At 36.9% G+C, this 18,358-nt stretch overlaps 4 protein-coding genes across 9 annotated transcripts; 2 read left to right on the top strand and 2 right to left on the bottom strand.

The window, feature by feature from the left end:
- Nucleotides 1-474: 474 nt before the first annotated feature.
- Nucleotides 475-11,660, bottom strand: LOC148906688 (uncharacterized). 6 transcript variants are annotated; one of them, XM_089037636.1, is made up of 16 exons: nt 11,473-11,660; nt 10,996-11,376; nt 10,080-10,340; nt 9,666-9,947; nt 8,977-9,240; nt 7,947-8,225; nt 7,184-7,474; nt 6,748-6,863; nt 5,904-5,962; nt 5,007-5,152; nt 4,445-4,579; nt 4,162-4,180; nt 4,007-4,064; nt 3,165-3,230; nt 2,208-2,304; nt 475-2,126 (listed from the first exon to the last, which is right to left on the bottom strand). In XM_089037636.1, exons 1-16 carry the CDS (start codon nt 11,534-11,536, stop codon nt 1,480-1,482), a joined length of 3,165 nt encoding a protein of 1,054 aa, XP_088893762.1. In that variant the 5' UTR covers nt 11,537-11,660; the 3' UTR covers nt 475-1,479. The 6 variants fall into 6 exon arrangements, with proteins under 6 accessions (XP_088893762.1, XP_088893759.1, XP_088893757.1 ...); XM_089037633.1 differs by having other exon boundaries at nt 475-2,304; nt 4,445-4,573; nt 11,473-11,658; XM_089037631.1 differs by having other exon boundaries at nt 475-2,304; nt 11,473-11,657.
- A 902-nt stretch (nt 11,661-12,562) lies between these two features.
- LOC116306777 (uncharacterized) lies at nt 12,563-14,611 on the top strand. Its single transcript, XM_089037638.1, has 3 exons — nt 12,563-12,951; nt 13,056-13,300; nt 13,457-14,611. Exons 1-3 carry the CDS (start codon nt 12,654-12,656, stop codon nt 14,609-14,611), a joined length of 1,698 nt encoding a protein of 565 aa, XP_088893764.1. The 5' UTR covers nt 12,563-12,653.
- Nucleotides 14,612-15,788: 1,177 nt separating this feature from the next.
- Nucleotides 15,789-17,395, bottom strand: LOC148906687 (uncharacterized). The gene is made up of 2 exons (XM_089037639.1): nt 16,742-17,395; nt 15,789-16,446 (listed from the first exon to the last, which is right to left on the bottom strand). Exons 1-2 carry the CDS (start codon nt 17,305-17,307, stop codon nt 15,789-15,791), a joined length of 1,224 nt encoding a protein of 407 aa, XP_088893765.1. The 5' UTR covers nt 17,308-17,395.
- Nucleotides 17,396-17,519: 124 nt separating this feature from the next.
- LOC148906686 (uncharacterized) lies at nt 17,520-18,312 on the top strand. The gene is made up of 2 exons (XM_089038268.1): nt 17,520-17,772; nt 17,875-18,312. The coding sequence occupies exons 1-2, from the start codon at nt 17,715-17,717 to the stop codon at nt 18,306-18,308; spliced, it is 492 nt and encodes a 163-aa protein (XP_088894394.1). The 5' UTR covers nt 17,520-17,714; the 3' UTR covers nt 18,309-18,312.
- The last annotated feature ends 46 nt before the right edge of the window (nt 18,313-18,358 follow it).

The raw sequence follows: 18,358 nt of genomic DNA, 5'->3' as shown, positions 1-18,358 counted from the left end.
GAGAGCCCCCTCACTTTATCAGAGAAAACACATTAACAGATTATATCACTATTTTTAGTTTACGAAACGTATAGGGATATCGTAAAGTATGAAGACCTTGGCGCGACTTTGTTTGTTCTCAGACTCATTACTTATTCAACTAAATTGGACCATTGGCGAGTTTTTATTTTGCTCGCGTGGTAATACTTTCAAAACAAATTTTTGGCTATACACTTTGGACATTAAATTATGATTACGGCTGGAAATCAGTCGAGGGGTAAAGTTAAAGTAGAATATTTAGAATTGATTTGTTATAATTCTCGAGGTGTAACCACATTACAATGAAACAGTCGCCATCTTGGTTGATCTAACAACTTCGTTATCGTCAACCAACATGGCGGCTATGACGTAACCTGCACCTCAAGAATACCGTATGCAAAACAGGACTTAATACAGTGCTTCTTTCATCCAAACAAAACCCTTAAACTTCATACATTCACAACTCACAAAACAAAAATCTATTCCAATTATGTAGTTTATATGATAATGAAGATATTTAATGAAGCCAAAAAAGTAGTCCTCCTAAAATCCTTCCAAGTTAAAAAGAAATCAAACAGTTGGTTCACGTACTGGACATGTTTAAATTGATCGAGTACAATCTGTCCTGTATTCCACAGTGCTTTATTTCTAGGCCTTCAATATACGATTGCGAAGGAAATTTTTCATTATAACTTACTTTAGCTCTTAGGTTTTCCATTGCCTTGTATGTCACTCACTAAACGGCTAATTTTTGCTTGCTTTTCTTGTTTTTTGATCCTTACACAACTGGCTACCGGTCCACTTAAATGAACTGCTTCACTGACTGCATTAATATATATATATTTCGACACTCAAGCTTTAAAAAATTTGCGATTCAGTGCGTGGGAATATTTCCTTCACAGCGTACGAGTATTTTTTTCGAAGCTTTTCTTGTGTGTCAACTTTTTTATGTCATTGTCCTCCGTGTTCTGAATGCTTGATGAAGCGTGAGAATGTTATATAAAAACACCTAGGGCCTTTCCTAATCAATGAAGTTCAAAGCAGGATCGGTAAGAAGCGAGCACATGCATTCAACGTTGAATGGGGAGTTTGCATGTCTAGCGTGACATTTTTAACACTAATACAAAACCAAAAAATATATAATGACTCTAAAGAGCATATTAAAGAATCCTAGTCAACTCCCACGCATAGCGCGCCGGAATCAAAACAATCGGCCAGTTTCTCTGCCAGGCAAAATGTACTCTAATTCAGGCTTTTAAACTAGAACCCAGTCCCTTGCCTGTTTACAAAATGGCTAATTTCATGCCGGCAGTCAGTGGGGAATGTAGATGTGTGTCGTTGTCTCGATGGTCTCAACGACTTGAGAACTACATACAAGGACTTTGGGTTGCACTTAGTTTTGGTATTTGTGTGGGTGTCGAAGGAATTTCATAAATTTTCCCCGAAGTGGGTACACTCTCCCTAAGCGGTAGTCTCGTTGATCGACCCAAAGGATTGCAATTCTTCAAAACTCTCATTCTGTGGTTCATGATCAGTTTTGTTGTCTACTGTAGACTTTAGATCTCCACAAGTTTTCTGGGGTTGTCTTTCATCAACGGCAAAGCCTTTGTTATCCTGAGAATTGCAAGGACTTTGGGTCCTTTTTTGGTTTTTGTCGACAGAAGGTATTGGCTGAATTTCATAAGGATGCTCCGACACGGGTCGACTGTCCTTGGGTGTTAGTGTCGTTGGTCGAATCAATCGATTGTAACCCTTAGAACTATCATTCAGTTGTTCAGTTTTGTTGCCCAATACAGGCCCTAGAGTCTCACCAGTTGTTTCTTGATTTTGGTATTTGTGTTTAAAATTGTCGAAGTAAGATATCTGAATTGCATGAGTTTGCTCCAAACCAGGTCGATTGTCCTTGGGCGGTAGCTTAGTTGATGGATCCAATAGACTGTATTCCTTAGAACTCTTAGCGCCCACTTTGGGAACTGGAGGCTTAAGTGGTTCGTTTGCGGCGTCTTCTTCACTCCGTCGTTCATCTTCTTTTTCGATTGAAGGCTTTGGAACCTCACAATTAGTTCTCTGGGGTTGTATCTTATCGTCAGCTTGGTTATTCGTTTCGTCTGTTGATGTCGAAGAAATATTTTGTGTTTGATCTTGATTCTCGTTTATTTCTGGTAGGGATTGATTGAGGATTGGATTACTTCTTTCTATGTTGGTTTGTGGTTGACTATGAGATATCTCCTGTATATCATCAATTTTATGGTAGTCGTCAGAGTCTTCCAAAGCAATTCCAGTATCCTAAAACAGAAACAAATCAGATGCTCAAATAAATATATAATTACTTTTATTACAATTTTAAACTTGAATATAGAGTTTAGTCTCGATTATGAGGTATCCCAAAATTTGATATAGTGGAAGTAATACTATAAAAAAGGTTTTTTTTTCTTGTCCCGAATTTCGTCTTTTCTCATATCCCCAAGTCTAAAATCATGCTAAAACCCACATTACTCACCTCGGCTTCAGGGATTATGGTGAATATTTACCTCGCCGCTTGAGGCTCGATCTCCCCGATTGGCAAGCTAAAAGCTTGAGAGTGGTGATAACTAGTAGAGTACTATCGTGGACTGCGTCGGTGTTTCTGAATATAACAGCAAGAATTTGTGGATAAATTGGATCACCGTAAAAAGTTTTGTGAAACTGACGTTTCGGACGTTAGTCCTTCGTCGGAGTCCACGATAGTACTCTACCAGTTATCACCACTTAGAAGCTTGAGAGTTTAATAAAGTTTATTATTATTATTATTTGATAAATAGTCCACCGATAATCACTTTGCCTTCGGCGAATATTCGTTAATCCATGGTGTGTGTTTTTTTTGTTTTTTTGTTTTTTTCAGTGAAAGCTTCGCTAATTTTCGAATTTTGAAATTTTTTTTTTCAATTCAAGAGCAAGTGTCATTCTCTTAAGAATCATTTCTTTGCTTATATTACCAGTAATGCTCAGGGAATTACACATTAGTACGTAGTGCTAATTATTATTTTATTACCGAATTGAAGAAAGCAATACTAGAGAAAATGACACGTGATCTGAATATTAAAAGTGTAAACCGGCTACTTCATTCGCAAAACTTTCCAATCAATCTATTTTTTTTTTTGCGATACCTGGTGATGGTCATCGTTATCGTTAGGAGCAGCAGGTAGAGGTCTTCTTTGCAAAGGAATTTCATCCTAAAACAGCAAGACGATAATCACAGGCCTTATTTAACATATTTCAATGACTCAGTTCTAACAGATTTTTTGACGATGAGTGATTATTCATGAAGTGATACCTAATACACTCCTTCTAAATGCTGTATACCAGCAAACATTGTACACGCAGAGTTCATAATTTCACCTTAAACGCTTCGGGAAATCGTATTTGTATGGAGGAGACAAAGAATCTTATTCCCAAAAGAATAAAACATTAATTAGTTTTTTTTTAATGGGAGTTATGATTTTCCAAGTCGGGCCAGGTGTCATTCCCTTCACCCCACCCCCCTTGACAATTGAAAATTCTTCATTCGAGTCTCACTTATCGATCCAATTTGTATTTGTCACAAACAGGGCAAAATTACTTGATGCTAATTGGCTCATTAAGAAAGGCTTTTTCCGTAATTCGGGGGCCGAATTAATAGAAAATAAAACCTTGAAGTATTATTGTCCAAAGTTTGATAGAAGAGAGCACATGTAATGAAGAAATACGTTTGATCTCTGAATAGAATTTTTTTAAACCATAACTACATTCGATTTGATAGTTCACTGAGGATATTTGACAGATTGGTTTCTTAAAGACGGATTTTTTCGTTGAATTTTGCCCTACGGGTAATCGTATGGGGCCATGTAAAATAATTGAACTTATGTTTTCAGAGTTTTGAAATTGCACTCGTAAAATTAATCTTTAATTTTACTTCGTCCCCATACGATTACCTACACAAACTGGTCAACATTTCCATTTGTTGCAATACCTGATGATGATTATCGTTATCATTACTAACCAGGTTAGGATCATCATAATCGTGTCTGCTAAAATAATATGATAATAGATCATTAATAACATGGATAATGAATGAATAATAATGATGAAAAATGAAAGAGAGGAGAAGAAGAGAAGCATACATACTTCTTCGTTTTACTTGCAGCTGAAAAAAGAAAAAAATAAGTTTAACAATCACAGATGACTGATTCAACTCCTAACATATATCACGCTCAAAAGCCTTTCTACTGCGTAATGTTAAGAAAAATAAGAAGGATTACAGACTCTAAAGTCTAGACATGGACACCGTGTTTAGGTTTTGTCAAATTTCCAAGATGGCGTCCACTAAAACAGCCCCACAATGCACTGCAAAGCCAACTCGACCCAGGTTTTTCCTCAACCTGGCTAAAAGGGAAATCATATTAGTTACCTTTGGCGCGAAACAGCAGAACGAATAATATGATATTGATCATAACAGAGAGAGCAATAACTACTGTAAGAGCTGCTATGATGCCCTCTGTTGAGATTGTAGTCTGACTTTGTTTGTAACCTTGAACATCTGTGCCTGGAAATGGGTAAACTTGAATTAATGTATTAATTGATGAATGGACGAAGGAAGGAAGGATTAAAGGAAGGAACGAGTGGATGAGTGAGAAAATGAATAAACAAAATTAAATAATTAATGGAAAACAATTAAATGAACGGAAATCAATGCTCTAATTAACAGTAAAGATGAATTATATATTAACAATAAGGTCAATAATAACTTAAAGTCTAGACTAGGAATCAATTAACTGAAGTCAACGAATAAAAAATAATTATGTCATAATTAACTATAACTTTCTTTTGTTCAGTTAATAAGCACCAATTGTCTTACTATTCTCATGTGCAAATACAATTTTGAACGAGAAAGAAAATTCGCGAAGCATTTTGATAGTGGTAGTACCATTTAACAATATTCATTACTTTTTTTCAATTCAAAACCTACGTACCATCTGTTTTTTGTATACTCGTTGGATCAATCTGCAGGTTATTAACAAAACCCCCATTTCTGTCAACAGCAATTCTTAGTGGTAAAAGAGGATCTGACACCTCGGCAATGACATGCAATTGGAAGTACAGTACCACACTCCCAGGACTGTTTGGAGAGGAAATAGATTATACACTATATAGAGGATCCTGAATGAAGGGGTAAAATGGGAGCTGAGATTCGCATTTTTTGGGCTGGGAAAATGTGCTTTTATGCACTGGGAATGGGATTCAAAAACAAAAAAAAGATCAAAAACTGGGAATGGGATTGAGATTTGAGCAAAACATAAGCTGGGATTATGGGATTTGGTCAAAATAGGGGCTTGGAAATGGGATTGGGACTCCTTCAGGACCCTCTATATGCTATGAAAAATAGATCATCTCAGTTTCAAAATCATTGTCGGATTCAAAACATAGTACATACAAACTGAGACCCGAAAGGTATTCTGGTATATGACAATTATCCTCTAATGTGTTCCTTTGAGATACACAGTCGATATGAAACATGTGTTAAAAGCATCCATGATCTCTGTCAGTGCAACAATTTTTGAATATTCCACTAGATGTATCACTACCATTTTGGCCTCAGCTTTTGTGTTCTACGTTTTGAACCCCACAATGATTTGCAATTCAATGCATATGATACCACAATTTGACATTCAGACACTTTCTGATGTTAATATATAATAAAAATTGATATTCGAAATTCAAGGATATTATTGGTTAAAATTAATCACGTGGTTTTGCTATAACGCCTGAAAAGAGTGGATTAGATAGATTTTTTTTTTGCCCTGTAGACAGGGCATAATTTAGATGCTAATGTTATCCCAATAGTAATGATGAATACTAATAAGACTCACGTGAATCGTAGCACATTCCACTTTTGGACGTATGGAATATCGTTGTAGACGTCATACAGCTTGTAAGAAATCAATAAATTGATACAGTCAATGTCATTAACGTTGTCCACCGAAAAAAGACATTTACACATTTAGACATTTAGACATTTAGCCTAAAGTGAGCCTGAACTTTAAATGTAAAATTCAACTCGTGAATCGAAAATCCAGAATGCCCCGACTATTTAGTGAGAATTTAAGATGGAGAATTGTATTTCAGCGTTTATTTTATGACAGAACGTTCGGTGAAACATGTGATATTTCTTTTAGCCTAAATGTGTAAATGTGTAAATGTGTAGATGTCTTTTTTCGGTGGACAACGTTAATGACATTGACTGTATATAAATTATAAATCGAATAAATTAATAGATTAATGGACTTTGGTTCAGTGCATCAAGTGATATAACCGTTTAACTGGGCGAACATTTTGAGTGCGTTTTGGCGCCAAAGCTCCCGCTAAATCATAAATCCATTAGTGTAAGCCATTGAGGTGGCATGGTCGACATAAAGTTTTGAATACTCCTGTTTCGAATTTTCTGTTCTACAGGGTTAGCCTCGACTCCGTATGGAATTACTTTGAATATTCATGATTGTATTCCAGTGAAGGTCTGTGTAGTTTTCAAAGTGTTTGTATTGTTGAAGCTGTCCATTCTTTTATTAACCGTTGGCATTTTGTGAAAACCTAGACACATGGGACGAACCCTGTATAAACGAGTCTGTGATCAAAGAACACTACGGTATTTGAATAATTCGAAAACGGTCTATTCCACTGTCTAGGAATTTCACAGGTTTTAGTCGAGGCTCATACCATTTTCATGCACTTTCCTCTTAATTTCTTGTGAGCTTCGCTATTGACGTTGCTGAGATCTGAGATCCAGTCCTGGTCCACTAATTTCATGGAGCCACTGACAATTTTAGCAACACCTGAAAGAGTAATCACTTTTTAAAGCGATATAAGATGATTAATTTTGAAGTCAAAGTAAATAGTTGGTTTTGGAGATATTTGAGGACAAAATACAGGATTTCATTTCCAGAGGTGGTGGGTTGCGGGTAATAGACTCCTTGCATGTGACATCAATGCAGCTCAATTTGGAGGAAGCATAGAAGATTTTCAATCTCCTGAGAATTGGGAACCTATTGTTATGTCCTCCAAATTGAGCTGCATTCCGACGAGCTGCAAGGGGTCTATTTCACCCCTCCTCTGTAAATCATGCAGGTCCCATAAGTTGACAATTGAAAAGTACCTTGTTTGTAAATCAAAAATCCTGTTGTTCGAGAATCAACTTCATTTTCAGCCGTGCATTTTAGGCGTATGTTGCTGTCTATATTAGTTGTGTTTGCAGTCACAATAAATTGGGTCTTTGTCGATTCCTTCTTGTTTCGTTGAACGAAAATTAACTCTTCTTTTAATTGCGCTGATTGGCAAGTTAATGTTACATCAGGATAGGCATCAGTAAGGATCTCAAAGTTTACTAATGCTGTTGATTTGTTGAAGACATTGAAGTTGTTGCCTACGACCTGAAGCTTGCTAATATCTGAGAAAACAGCAAGCAAAATTTTGCAAAAGGTCCAAATAACTATGAAGCTAAGAATTGTTGCAAGTGGTCCACAAAATCTACATTATCATCATCATCATCAGTTATCTTCATCACGAATGACATCATCATCATCATTAGTTATCATCCCCATCACCATCATTACCGCGTTCACCATCATCATCATTACCGCCTTCAGCATCATGATAATCATCATTCTCATCATCATTATAATCATCAATATCACCATCATCATGCATTATCATCACCACCATCATCATCACCACCATCATCATCACCACCATCATCAGTCATCATTATCATCAGTAATCAACTTCATAATCAGTCATAACCAGTATCACTCATCATCTGATCACTTTTATCACCATCATCATGGCTCCAAACTAAAACTTGCAACTCTAAAAAATAATGGAAATAATTGCATATTTGAGAAAACGTCTTTCATACTTACAGTTAACTACCAGGTGAAACGTTTTGCTTACTGCAGTATTGCACTCTTTTCCATTATAGACAGACACTCTGTAAATACCATGGTCGTTTCTGTGTATAGAATGTAAAGTGAGGTTCCATTGATTCCAATGCACATTTGCTTGACTTTCTTTTGTCCAAGTCACATTAAGTGGTCGAGTTCCCGAGAATTCACAGTTGATGTTCACTTTCGTACCTTCGTTGACTGTTACGTTGGTTTGGTCGAAGTTGTTCACCTTGCAGGTAGAGATGGACGGGGGTTCTGAGAAAAAACGCGAGAGAGAAAAAAAACATGCATCATGTATATAATCCAAACCTATCGAACAAGAACCGTGGTCAGGGTTCGAAACGTTTATATGTAAGTATTCAAAATGTCAGAGAAAACTAGTGAAAAATTCAAATCCACACTTTGGCTCATCTTTACATCTATTTCATTACATCAATCTTTCCCATCCATCCTTCCATCTCCATCCATCCATCCATCCTTCCATCTCCATCCATCCATCCATCCTTCCATCTCCATCCATCCATCCATCCTTCCATCTCCATCCATCCATGCATCCATCCATCCATCCACCCACCCACCCATCCATCCATCCATCCATCCATCTACCCACCCACCCACCCATTCATCCATCCATCCACCCATCCATCCATCCACCCACCCATCCATCCATCCATCCATCCATCCATCCACCCACCCACCCATCCATCCATCCATCCATCCACCTACCCACCCACCCACCCATCCATCCATCCATCCATCCATCCATCTATCCATCCATCCATCCATCCACCCACCCACCCACCCACCCACCCATCCATCCATCCATCCACCCACCCACCCACCCACCCATCCATCCATCCATCCATCCATCCATCCATCCATCCATCCATCCAGTATTCGGCCTTCCAGCCTTCCAGCCAGCTCATCACATCACATCCCATCCCACTAACCTATCTATCCATTCATTCATTCATCCATCCGCTTATCACCTCATGTTAATAATTACCTTTAACGAATATTCGAAGACTCTGTCTTTGCCCGATTCCCACGGCATTACTCGGAACACAATCCAGGACTATTTCGCCCTTGACGAGCAAGAACATGATGTATAATCTAGATTTGCTTGGTTTCTGTATCAACTGGTTGTTTTGATACAAGGAGTATTCAGGTGACGGTTTAGCCTCAGTTTTACATGTTATCGTTATCAGGTCCTTAATGCAAAATGAGCTCTGGTTTGGCAAGACGGAAATACTAGTCCCAAAGGGTTTGTCTGCCGAGAAAAAAGAATGTGATCATGAAGAGAGCACAATACCATTTTTGCAATTTAGGCATATTTGGGGGGTTCAAACTTTAGAACATACATCACGCTTCTTTTTCCACATCGCATCAAATTTTTATTTATTTTCTTATTTTCTTTCTATTTCGTCTCGTTTCGTTTTGTTTCGCGCTTTTGAGTTCAGCTATAAACCTTCAATTAATATTCAAGTGCAAGATGGTAATGGAGTTCGGGTTTTACACGATCTTAAGGGAGTTTCTCAAATTCAATTGACCTGCTCAAAGATGCTATCGCAGCATTTGAAGACATAAGAGTAAATGAAGGTCCCATCCTAGGTCTAACATTGTTGCTCAATGATCTCTTCGATTCTCACGCCATTTGAAGCGCACACCATTATATTTAACGTTGCTTATACTTACAATTAACATTAACACGTAAAGTTGCATTCGCTGTAGTTTTGCATTCTTCCCCATTGTTCACATACATTCTGTACCATCCTCCTTCTTCACGGCTGATTGCACTGAATGTGAGGTTACGTTCATTCCATCGCAGAGGTGGTAACGCGTTTAAGCGAATCCATGTAACATTCATGGGCTCACTCCCAGAAATTTGGCAAATCATACTCACTTTTGATCCTTCTACGACCGTACTGTTTGTTGTGGTTGCTTCATTTATCTTACACCAATGAATCTTTGGAGGTTCTAACAATCAAAAGACAATGAGCCATTACAAGGTTGAGGAAAAACCTGGGTCGAGTTGGCAATTGCAGCGCATTGTGGGGCTGTTTTCACTGATAAACAAAGTAATTATACTGAAGTCTCAACTTTGTTTACCTTTGACATATACTTGAAAGCTTCTATTTTGCCCAGTTCCTACGGTGTTGTATGGAACACACGTGAATACTCGGTCAGTCACGCCAGTAGACACAGAGAACACTCCACTGGAACTTCCTTTTTGAACGAGACGATTGTTACGATACAGATTGTAATTTGCATTAGGATAAGCACTTGATACACACGTGACTGTGATGCTGTCATTGAAGCAGTAAGATGTCTGATTAGGTGAAGCAGTAATCGTTGTGGAATGCGGTTTTTCTGCAAAAAGTATCAAAATTTTAAAATTAAAACCAAGCCTTTGGGAACATTTTAAGGAAGGTATGTATTTAATTGGGAGAGGGAAAGACTGGGGTTTCTGAGGGAAATTTAGAACTCTATTTAAACTAGCCTTGCTAAAATAGATGTGCCTGTATAAATATTAACTAAAATAAAAATAGATAAAAATAAATAATCTTTAAAAGTTTAATGATAATATATACAATCAAAGGCGTTTTATATTGTGTTGTGATTATTCAATTCACAAGCATGAGAGATTGTTAGTATGAAGTGTAGGCACTGAGGGTGGTCACTGCCAGGGTTTCTTTACGTGGTTAAACCGTGATTTCCCTAGCCCACCCCTCCCTCCTTGCACCCCCCCCCCCCCCCCCCCCCCCCCCTCCTTTCCCCAATAAAAAAAACCTACTTTCCGCTAATTGTGTATAATCGAAACCGGAAGTTTTGTTTTCTGTTTTATTTATAGCTATTAAAAAGGTATGCTTGAATCTTAGTTATTCGTCTAAAATCCGAATGAAAATAAAGTATGCATATATGTATACATGAGGTATCTATGCACCTAGAGGAAACGACTGAAATTAGAGCTTCTTATATGATGTGTTGGAGAATGAAAAGCAAAAATTTGGACATGAAATAGTACCTAGTATTAGAAGAGACGTTGCGCCCGGAAATGTCGAAGAATCGGACGAAAACCCCAACATAGCTTTGTAGTGTTTCTCATCCGTCAATCTGACCAAATGTTTCATGGTAAACTTTATAGTAACAGTTGCACCAGTTTGTGAAGTATTCAAATTCAAGTCGGATTCACGGCTCTGATATCTTTGATCTTCAATGATTTTAATCCCAGATTTCTGCAGTGACATCAACTCTGTAGTCCTTCCTTCTTGAACCTGGATAATTTTTGCGTAAGTCCAGATTTTATTGCTATCAATAGAAGTTAAATTAACCATCCATGCCATTGTGATGGTCTCTCCTTGAACGGCTGTAATCGACGAAGAACCATTCCATATTTTCTCTCCTTCTGTAGGCGAAAAGAATATATAGCCGATATATAGAATAAAAGTTTTAAAAATAGATTATCAGATATCAACAAAGAGATATCTTCCTATATACTAACTTGTAGTTCCAAGGAAAAATGACAACCAAAGTATTACAATCCGTGCCAATTCTCTACACAACATTTTCTGCCGTCAATAATGAATGCAAGCTATTGTTTTACAGATTAACTTGAACTTTTTCGAACTTATAAGTGACAGAAATAAGTTGAAACATATCCTGCAATGCAAGGGATTTTTATGCCACCTACACTACTTTCAACTCACTGACTGAAGCTTGACGAAATGTCAAAGCAAGAAAAACTGTACCAAACTGAAAAACAACTGAAAAAGGAATATGAAACACAAAATGCGAACATTTTACTTTCACTGGAAAATTTATTCGTTATCAAGAAGTATTAAGTAATGCTGTTTAACCTTACTGTTTTGCTGGTCTTCGTATACAATATCAAGAGAAATCCAGTGATTTATCAAGGAATAGTCACAGCGTAGAATATTCCGTAATTCACATCAATTTTTTTCTTTTGAAATTTAATAAATATCATTTCAGTTTAGTATAATTTATTTAGTTAAATTACTATTTAGTTTGATTATTATTTATCTTATTTATTTATTTGTTTAGTTTTAGTTTTTTTTTTGTACAGCCATTTGTATTTTATAAAATCGTGAAATATGAATAAAAACCATCAAAAAATAAAAAATAAAAAATAAATAAAAAAATAATAATAATAATAAACAAAACCCTAAGGAGAATTCCTCCCAAAACTCAAAATCTTAAAAGGATGCTAATAAAATATTAACACACACACACGCACGAAAAAATACTGTTTAACTTTGAGCTATTGGCCATCGTTTTTGGCACAATTGTCTCGTGTTTTTCAAATACAAATTCTAAAAATAGAGTCCCGTTTTTCTAGGAAATATCCAACCTCGTTCCCAGGTCCTTTTTTTTCAAGATAGCGGAGCTCGAAGGGAAGACCTCTTCGCCATAAAAAATCAGCTAGAAGAGAAGGCCCTGGGAACGAGGGAAATATCACTCCCTTTTCGAGTTCACCGCTTTTGTTTGGAACACCGCTGAACAACCATATAGCGGGCGCATATTTCGATTGAAAGTGAGGCTAAGACTGAGCACGCTTCACCTTATGTAAAGCGAAGAGCATATCAAGAAAGCAAACAAACGTCAAAAACAACCCGTTTCGCTGATTTTTCTTGCAATTATTACCTCAGAATTACATCGTATCAGATGCCAGATCCTCATAAACGAACATTTTCCGAGAAAAAGCGACAAAGCCGCGGCAAAGAATGTGTTGCTGCTGAGTGCGATAGCACTCAGTACAATCAGGATGGCAGCAGCTCGGGAATCCATTTCTTTAAATTTCCAATGAAGACTCCTCAGCGAAATAGATGGTGCAACTTAATAAAACGCCAGCATGGTCGGGATGGATTTGCAGTCAGTAATTTCACATTCATATGTGAAAAACATTTCAAGCCACAAGAAATATACAAGCCGCCTGGGGGTACGAGAAGACGGCTCAAAGCAGGTTAGTCATGTGCTATACTATTAATTGATTATATTTCTTGTGGGTTTTTTTTGAAACATATTTTGCATTCAAGCTTAAGTCATTATTCATTATTCTTAACTAAGGAGTTGAACCAACAATTTTCAAATGGCAAAGTAATTCCCCGAAGACAAAACGACGTTCCCCTAGACGAAGACTAGAAACTGAGCTTAAGGCAGTTCCCCTGAAACCAACCACTACAGAACGTTTCACTGCAAATAATGATCAAGAATGTCAAGTGGCCACAATGTTTGACCAACATATTGCTATTGGAACAAGTGAAGATACCATGGAGTGCTTTGACAACATAGAGTATTATGAATATACACAGGTATTTAATAATTATGAAGCTTTTCATAGGTTTTATTTTCCTTATGATTTCATAGAAGTCATAAACTCACGATTTCTTTTTCAGAAAACAAGTTAACTAACGTGATAAAAAATGATAAAACTTATATGTTTTCCATTTTTCTATATTTCCTTCTAGGTTCCAGCTTTCAAAGAAGAGATAGCAGTTCAAACACACTTATCAAATACAGAAGATAAAGCAGTGCAAACAGATGAATCAGATCACACAGAATCAACTACGAGTATAGACCACTCATATTCATTTCCATTTTGCACAGCCAAAACATATGCTGAGCAAAAAGGTTATGTTTGGAGACTTGAAGCTAAAATTGAGGATCAAACTAATATCATCAATCAACTAAGATGTGACATTGGTAATTTACAAAAGAAACTCAATGGATATGATGAACATAAATTCAGTCTGGAGAAGTACAAAGATGATAACAGTGCTATTCAGTTTTACACAGGTTTTCCCAATTTTGAAGCCTTAATCTCTGTTTTTGATTACCTGGAACCAAAAGTAAACAAACTTCAATACTGGGGAAGTAAGAAGATTTCTGAAAGCAGGGCTTATCAACAAGATGGAAAACAAAAACCTGGTCCCAAAAGAAACCTAACTGCTTTTGAAGAATTTTCAATGGTTCTAGTGAGACTTAAGATTGGTCTTTTTGTACGAGATCTCTCACATAGATTTGGCATTTCACAAGGTCACTTTTCTAAGATATTTAGCACATGGGTTAATTTTTTGTTTTTGGAACTCAGACAATTGTTTCCCTTCCCAACTCAAGCCAATGTATTCAAAAACATGCCTGTGCAGTTCTCACGTTACCCTAAAACACGTGTCATCATCGACTGTACAGAAGTCTTTGTTGAGGTGCCATCAGCAATGCAAGCCCAATCAGAAACCTGGTCTAATTATAAACACCACAACACCTTTAAGGTTTTAGTATGTATTTCTCCTAATGGCCAGGTAACTTTTTTGTCAAAACTATGGGGTGGGCGAGTATCAGATAAATGTATTACACAAAATTCAGGTCTTTTAGAACTCCTTGATAAAGGTGACAATGTAATGGCTGATAGGGGTTTTGACATAGCTGACATTTTGCCCCCTGGAGTATCTCTCAACCTTCCACCATTTAAGGGCACTAGGGACCAACTTACAGCATCAGAAGTAGAAGAAACAGCTAGAATAGCTGCAGTGAGAATACATGTGGAAAGGGCAATAGGGAGAATCAAAAATTATCATATCCTTGATGGAACTTTACCAATAAGTCTAGCACATGTAGCAAACTAGATTTTTAGTGTGTGTGCATACTTAACAAATTTCTTACCACCTCTTCTGCCTCCAGGCAAGAAAGATTAGATTTATTCTTAACCAGTCAAACTGAAACAACATTTTAATCTTTAGTTGACTATAGACTAAGTAACTAGATATACTATTTTCAAGAATGTGTTTGTTAAACTATCACAAACATAGCATATCAACATTTTAATCTTTAGTTGACTATAGACTAAGTAACTAGATATACTATTTTCAAGAATGTGTTTGTTAAACTATCACAAACATAGCATATCATTTTTGGTTTCCCAGGTGAATATTGCCTTTACTCTATTAAATATTTGTCAGAAAAATTGATGGAATTTCTGGTTAAAAATTTAAAAATAATAACAAGCTGAAATCTTGGCACTCATGCTTGGTGGACTATTATATTAGTATTTTAATTTATATATTGATAAAAATTTATTGATGATGGCTTGCAATGTGAAAGTATTATCAAAATAAAGTCATATTCTTAAATAATAAGGACTAGGAATCATTCCTAACTGCAATTAAAGTCCTCGATCTGGTTTCTTCAGTTTTCTGTAGCTTGACCAACCACCATGCAGGTAGAGGCTGACACCTCTCTCTACCCTTCTGGTAAGAACCTCTGGATAAAATGCACTTGTATAAAAATAATCCAAAGCAGGTAGGGCCTCTTTCAACCACCAATCTCTGTCAAATGAGATCCTTTCAACAAAAAGTACATCATTTCCAAACCACACTACAAAGTCAACCCAATCAAGTTCGCAAACAAACATCTGACCTTGGACTTGATAATAATATGCATGTCCCTTGTTAAGCCCAGGTTGACTATCATGAATAGTGAGGTAGAATTTATCATCTTGACAGGCTTCATCTACTGTCATTCCTCTTTTAGCATAAGGGCATTTCACCTCCAAACCTCCTTTCTTAGTACTTGCCAATGGGTCATAAACCATTCTATCCAAGCTTGCACCGAAGCCAGGCCTTTGTTTTGATATCATAGTTCCCACTTCCCAAACACGCAATCCATTATTCCCAGCCATGCATTTATAAGCAATATAACAGTCAACTGCCTCTTGTTCATGAGTCCTACCATACTCCAATGAAGGAATAGTAGTACTGTTATTTTCAAGGTACATTATCCTCTTAAGTAAGGCATCAGGCTCTTTTACCCTGATTGCTGCACTCTTGAAATTGGATGCTGTAAGTTTGATTCTCTTGAGATTATGCCATTCCTCATTTTCACTTTGTCCCCTGTCAATGACTCCAAATCGGAAACTTCTTCATCTGTTATTGTATGAGCACTTACATGTAAGTCAATCATTTCTTTGAACTGTTTACTGTTAATGTCATAAGAGTCATTGAATGGTACAGGCTTTTCCTCACTACTTTCTGCAGAAACCTCAGCACATTCTGGTACTGTTTCACAAATGCTTTCTATTTCCACATCCTTACAGTTTGGCACTACCTTTGATTCAATGTCATGGAAGAGGAAAAAACTACTGCTTGCAAGACAGGTTGACAAATGTTCTCCTAGTTTATGCAAGGCTTCAACATTTATGGACCTATCTGAAGGAGCGCGGGGGTCATATGAAGTGATCTTTGGGCTTGAGGGTCTTTTCTTTCCATAGGTTATTTTCTTTAGAAGAATCCTGTCAACTGGTTTTGGGTCCACACGCATATTCCTGGGAACATTCCAGTTACACAAGCGAGAGGTGCAGGAAATTGGCTGATTATGCTTACTCAGACCAGAACGTGCGAAGTCTTCAATGGCAAATATGACTCCACCAACATGGTTACATCTTCCCAAGCCATTTTCTCCTCTTCTGTTGATTATAAAAAATGACAAAATTATTTTTTTAAACTATCACTACCTATTTTGTATTTCTCAAGCATAAACAACTTCTACAAACGAGCCTGTATGTAATGATGCTGGTATGTAATGATTAACAAAATTATATATATATATATGCTATAGGTTTTTCCTGTTGTAATGCAACAGAGCAAGCTGTAGGCTTCACATTAATCCTAACATTTAGTATATTCATCAAAGTTACAATCTATTCACAGATATATCAAATGTATTGAACTAAAATGTTATAAGTAAGGTTAAATACTTACCCTGCTGGACACTTGCAAGCGGCTTTGACAATATTGCTTGTTCTTCGGTCGAAGACAACAACAGACTTGTATTTTTCTGATTTCATCGAAGCAAGAACCTCTACTTTCACATAAATCAAGTCTCCTTTAAAACAAAGCTGCAGGTCCTTGATACGCCCTTCCTTAAAAAATTGAAAAGCTTTTAGCTTTTTATAGCCACAACTGGTCAGAGCAGCATTGTTATATTTTGACGTTTTTAGCACCAAATAGTCATACAGCTGCACAAATGTAAACATGGGAAGTTCACGGAGATCTTTCTTCCAAATGCATCCTGTAGCGTCCCTTATTATCTGTTCGTACGTGCAATCAGATTTCAATGGTTGCTGGTTTTCTTTAGAAATAGAAGTGTTCAAGTCATCCTTTTTTTGATCTCTTTCGACGATGACATAGCAGCGCAGTGCCAAGTCTTCTTTCTTGCCACTGATCGGTAAATTGTGTTCCCTTAAAATGGCTTTCAAACGATCTATTTTAAGCTTTCTAAAATCTTCAATCGACTTAAATTGCTGAAGAGTGCTTGCATAATCCATAATTACTTATAATAAGGGCTAAAAATTTATATGAAATGGGAAAATAATACAGGAATTCAGCAGATATTCAGACGTTTGCTCGCATATAGCTCTATGTTGCTGTGTTGCCTAGCGAGCTTGCTCAGTCTTAGCCTCGATTTCGCGAAAATCCCGCGCCCGCCAAGTTATTGCTCAGCGGTAATTTAAAAAAGGCGGGCAATACGAAACTGGAGTTTCAGCATAATTCTTCCTGATTTCAAAAGAATCATTTGCGAGTCGCTTTACAAAAAGTACCCGCTTTGTCAGGTTACTTCCCTTCTAAACGGGCTTTCTTTCGATCACCATACCAGTTAATGTCTAACATTTCGCCAACGTCTTTATATTTCCGAGATTGTTATTTTTTTGTCAGAAAGTGCAACAACTAGACAATGGAACACGGGGTCATTTTTTTTCGGGTTATACTTTTGGCGCTCTTTTCGCAGTCGGGTAAGTTTAAAAAACTAGTAAGAAATTAAGTGATAAAGCTATTAATTAAAGTAGCGATCTATCTATTAACTCAGTAATTTATTTGTATATATTGAATTTTAGAAGGTGCCAAACACTGGCGGTCAGCGAAAGCCGAAGTGACAGCGATACAAGGAGAGTCGGCGACATTGGCTTGGTCTATTAACTTAACAGACTCTGACGTTAACAAAACTTGGACTTATGTCAAAATTATCCATGCAAAAGGACCATATACAGAAGAACTAGTAACATTCGAGAAAACAGGGAAAAAAACTATCGAAAATCCAAGCTATTCCAGTCGTATATCAGACATGACCTTTAATGTCTCCCAGTCTGGTTCTGCTGTCAACATACGATTCACAATGGCGAATTTAGTCAGAGCTACGGATATGAAAAGTTACAAAGCTATGCTTGGATTTAATTCTGATGCTTCTACTTATCCTGATGTTACTATTCTGACTATACTAGGTATGCTCCGTTATGTATATGTTAGATGTTTTATCGAATTGGATATTTGAATATAGGGTAGCTCAGTAGAGCGTTGTGGCATACATTTTAGTTATTTATG

The sequence above is a fragment of the Actinia tenebrosa genome, unplaced genomic scaffold, assembly GCF_029948245.1.
Source record: "Actinia tenebrosa isolate PJP-AT-01 unplaced genomic scaffold, QUT_ActTen_1.0 PGA_scaffold5__44_contigs__length_20552954, whole genome shotgun sequence".
Classification (NCBI taxonomy): domain Eukaryota; kingdom Metazoa; phylum Cnidaria; class Anthozoa; order Actiniaria; family Actiniidae; genus Actinia; species Actinia tenebrosa.
The sequence above is the reverse complement of the archived record's forward strand: the minus strand, read 5'-3'. Positions and strand labels throughout refer to the sequence as shown.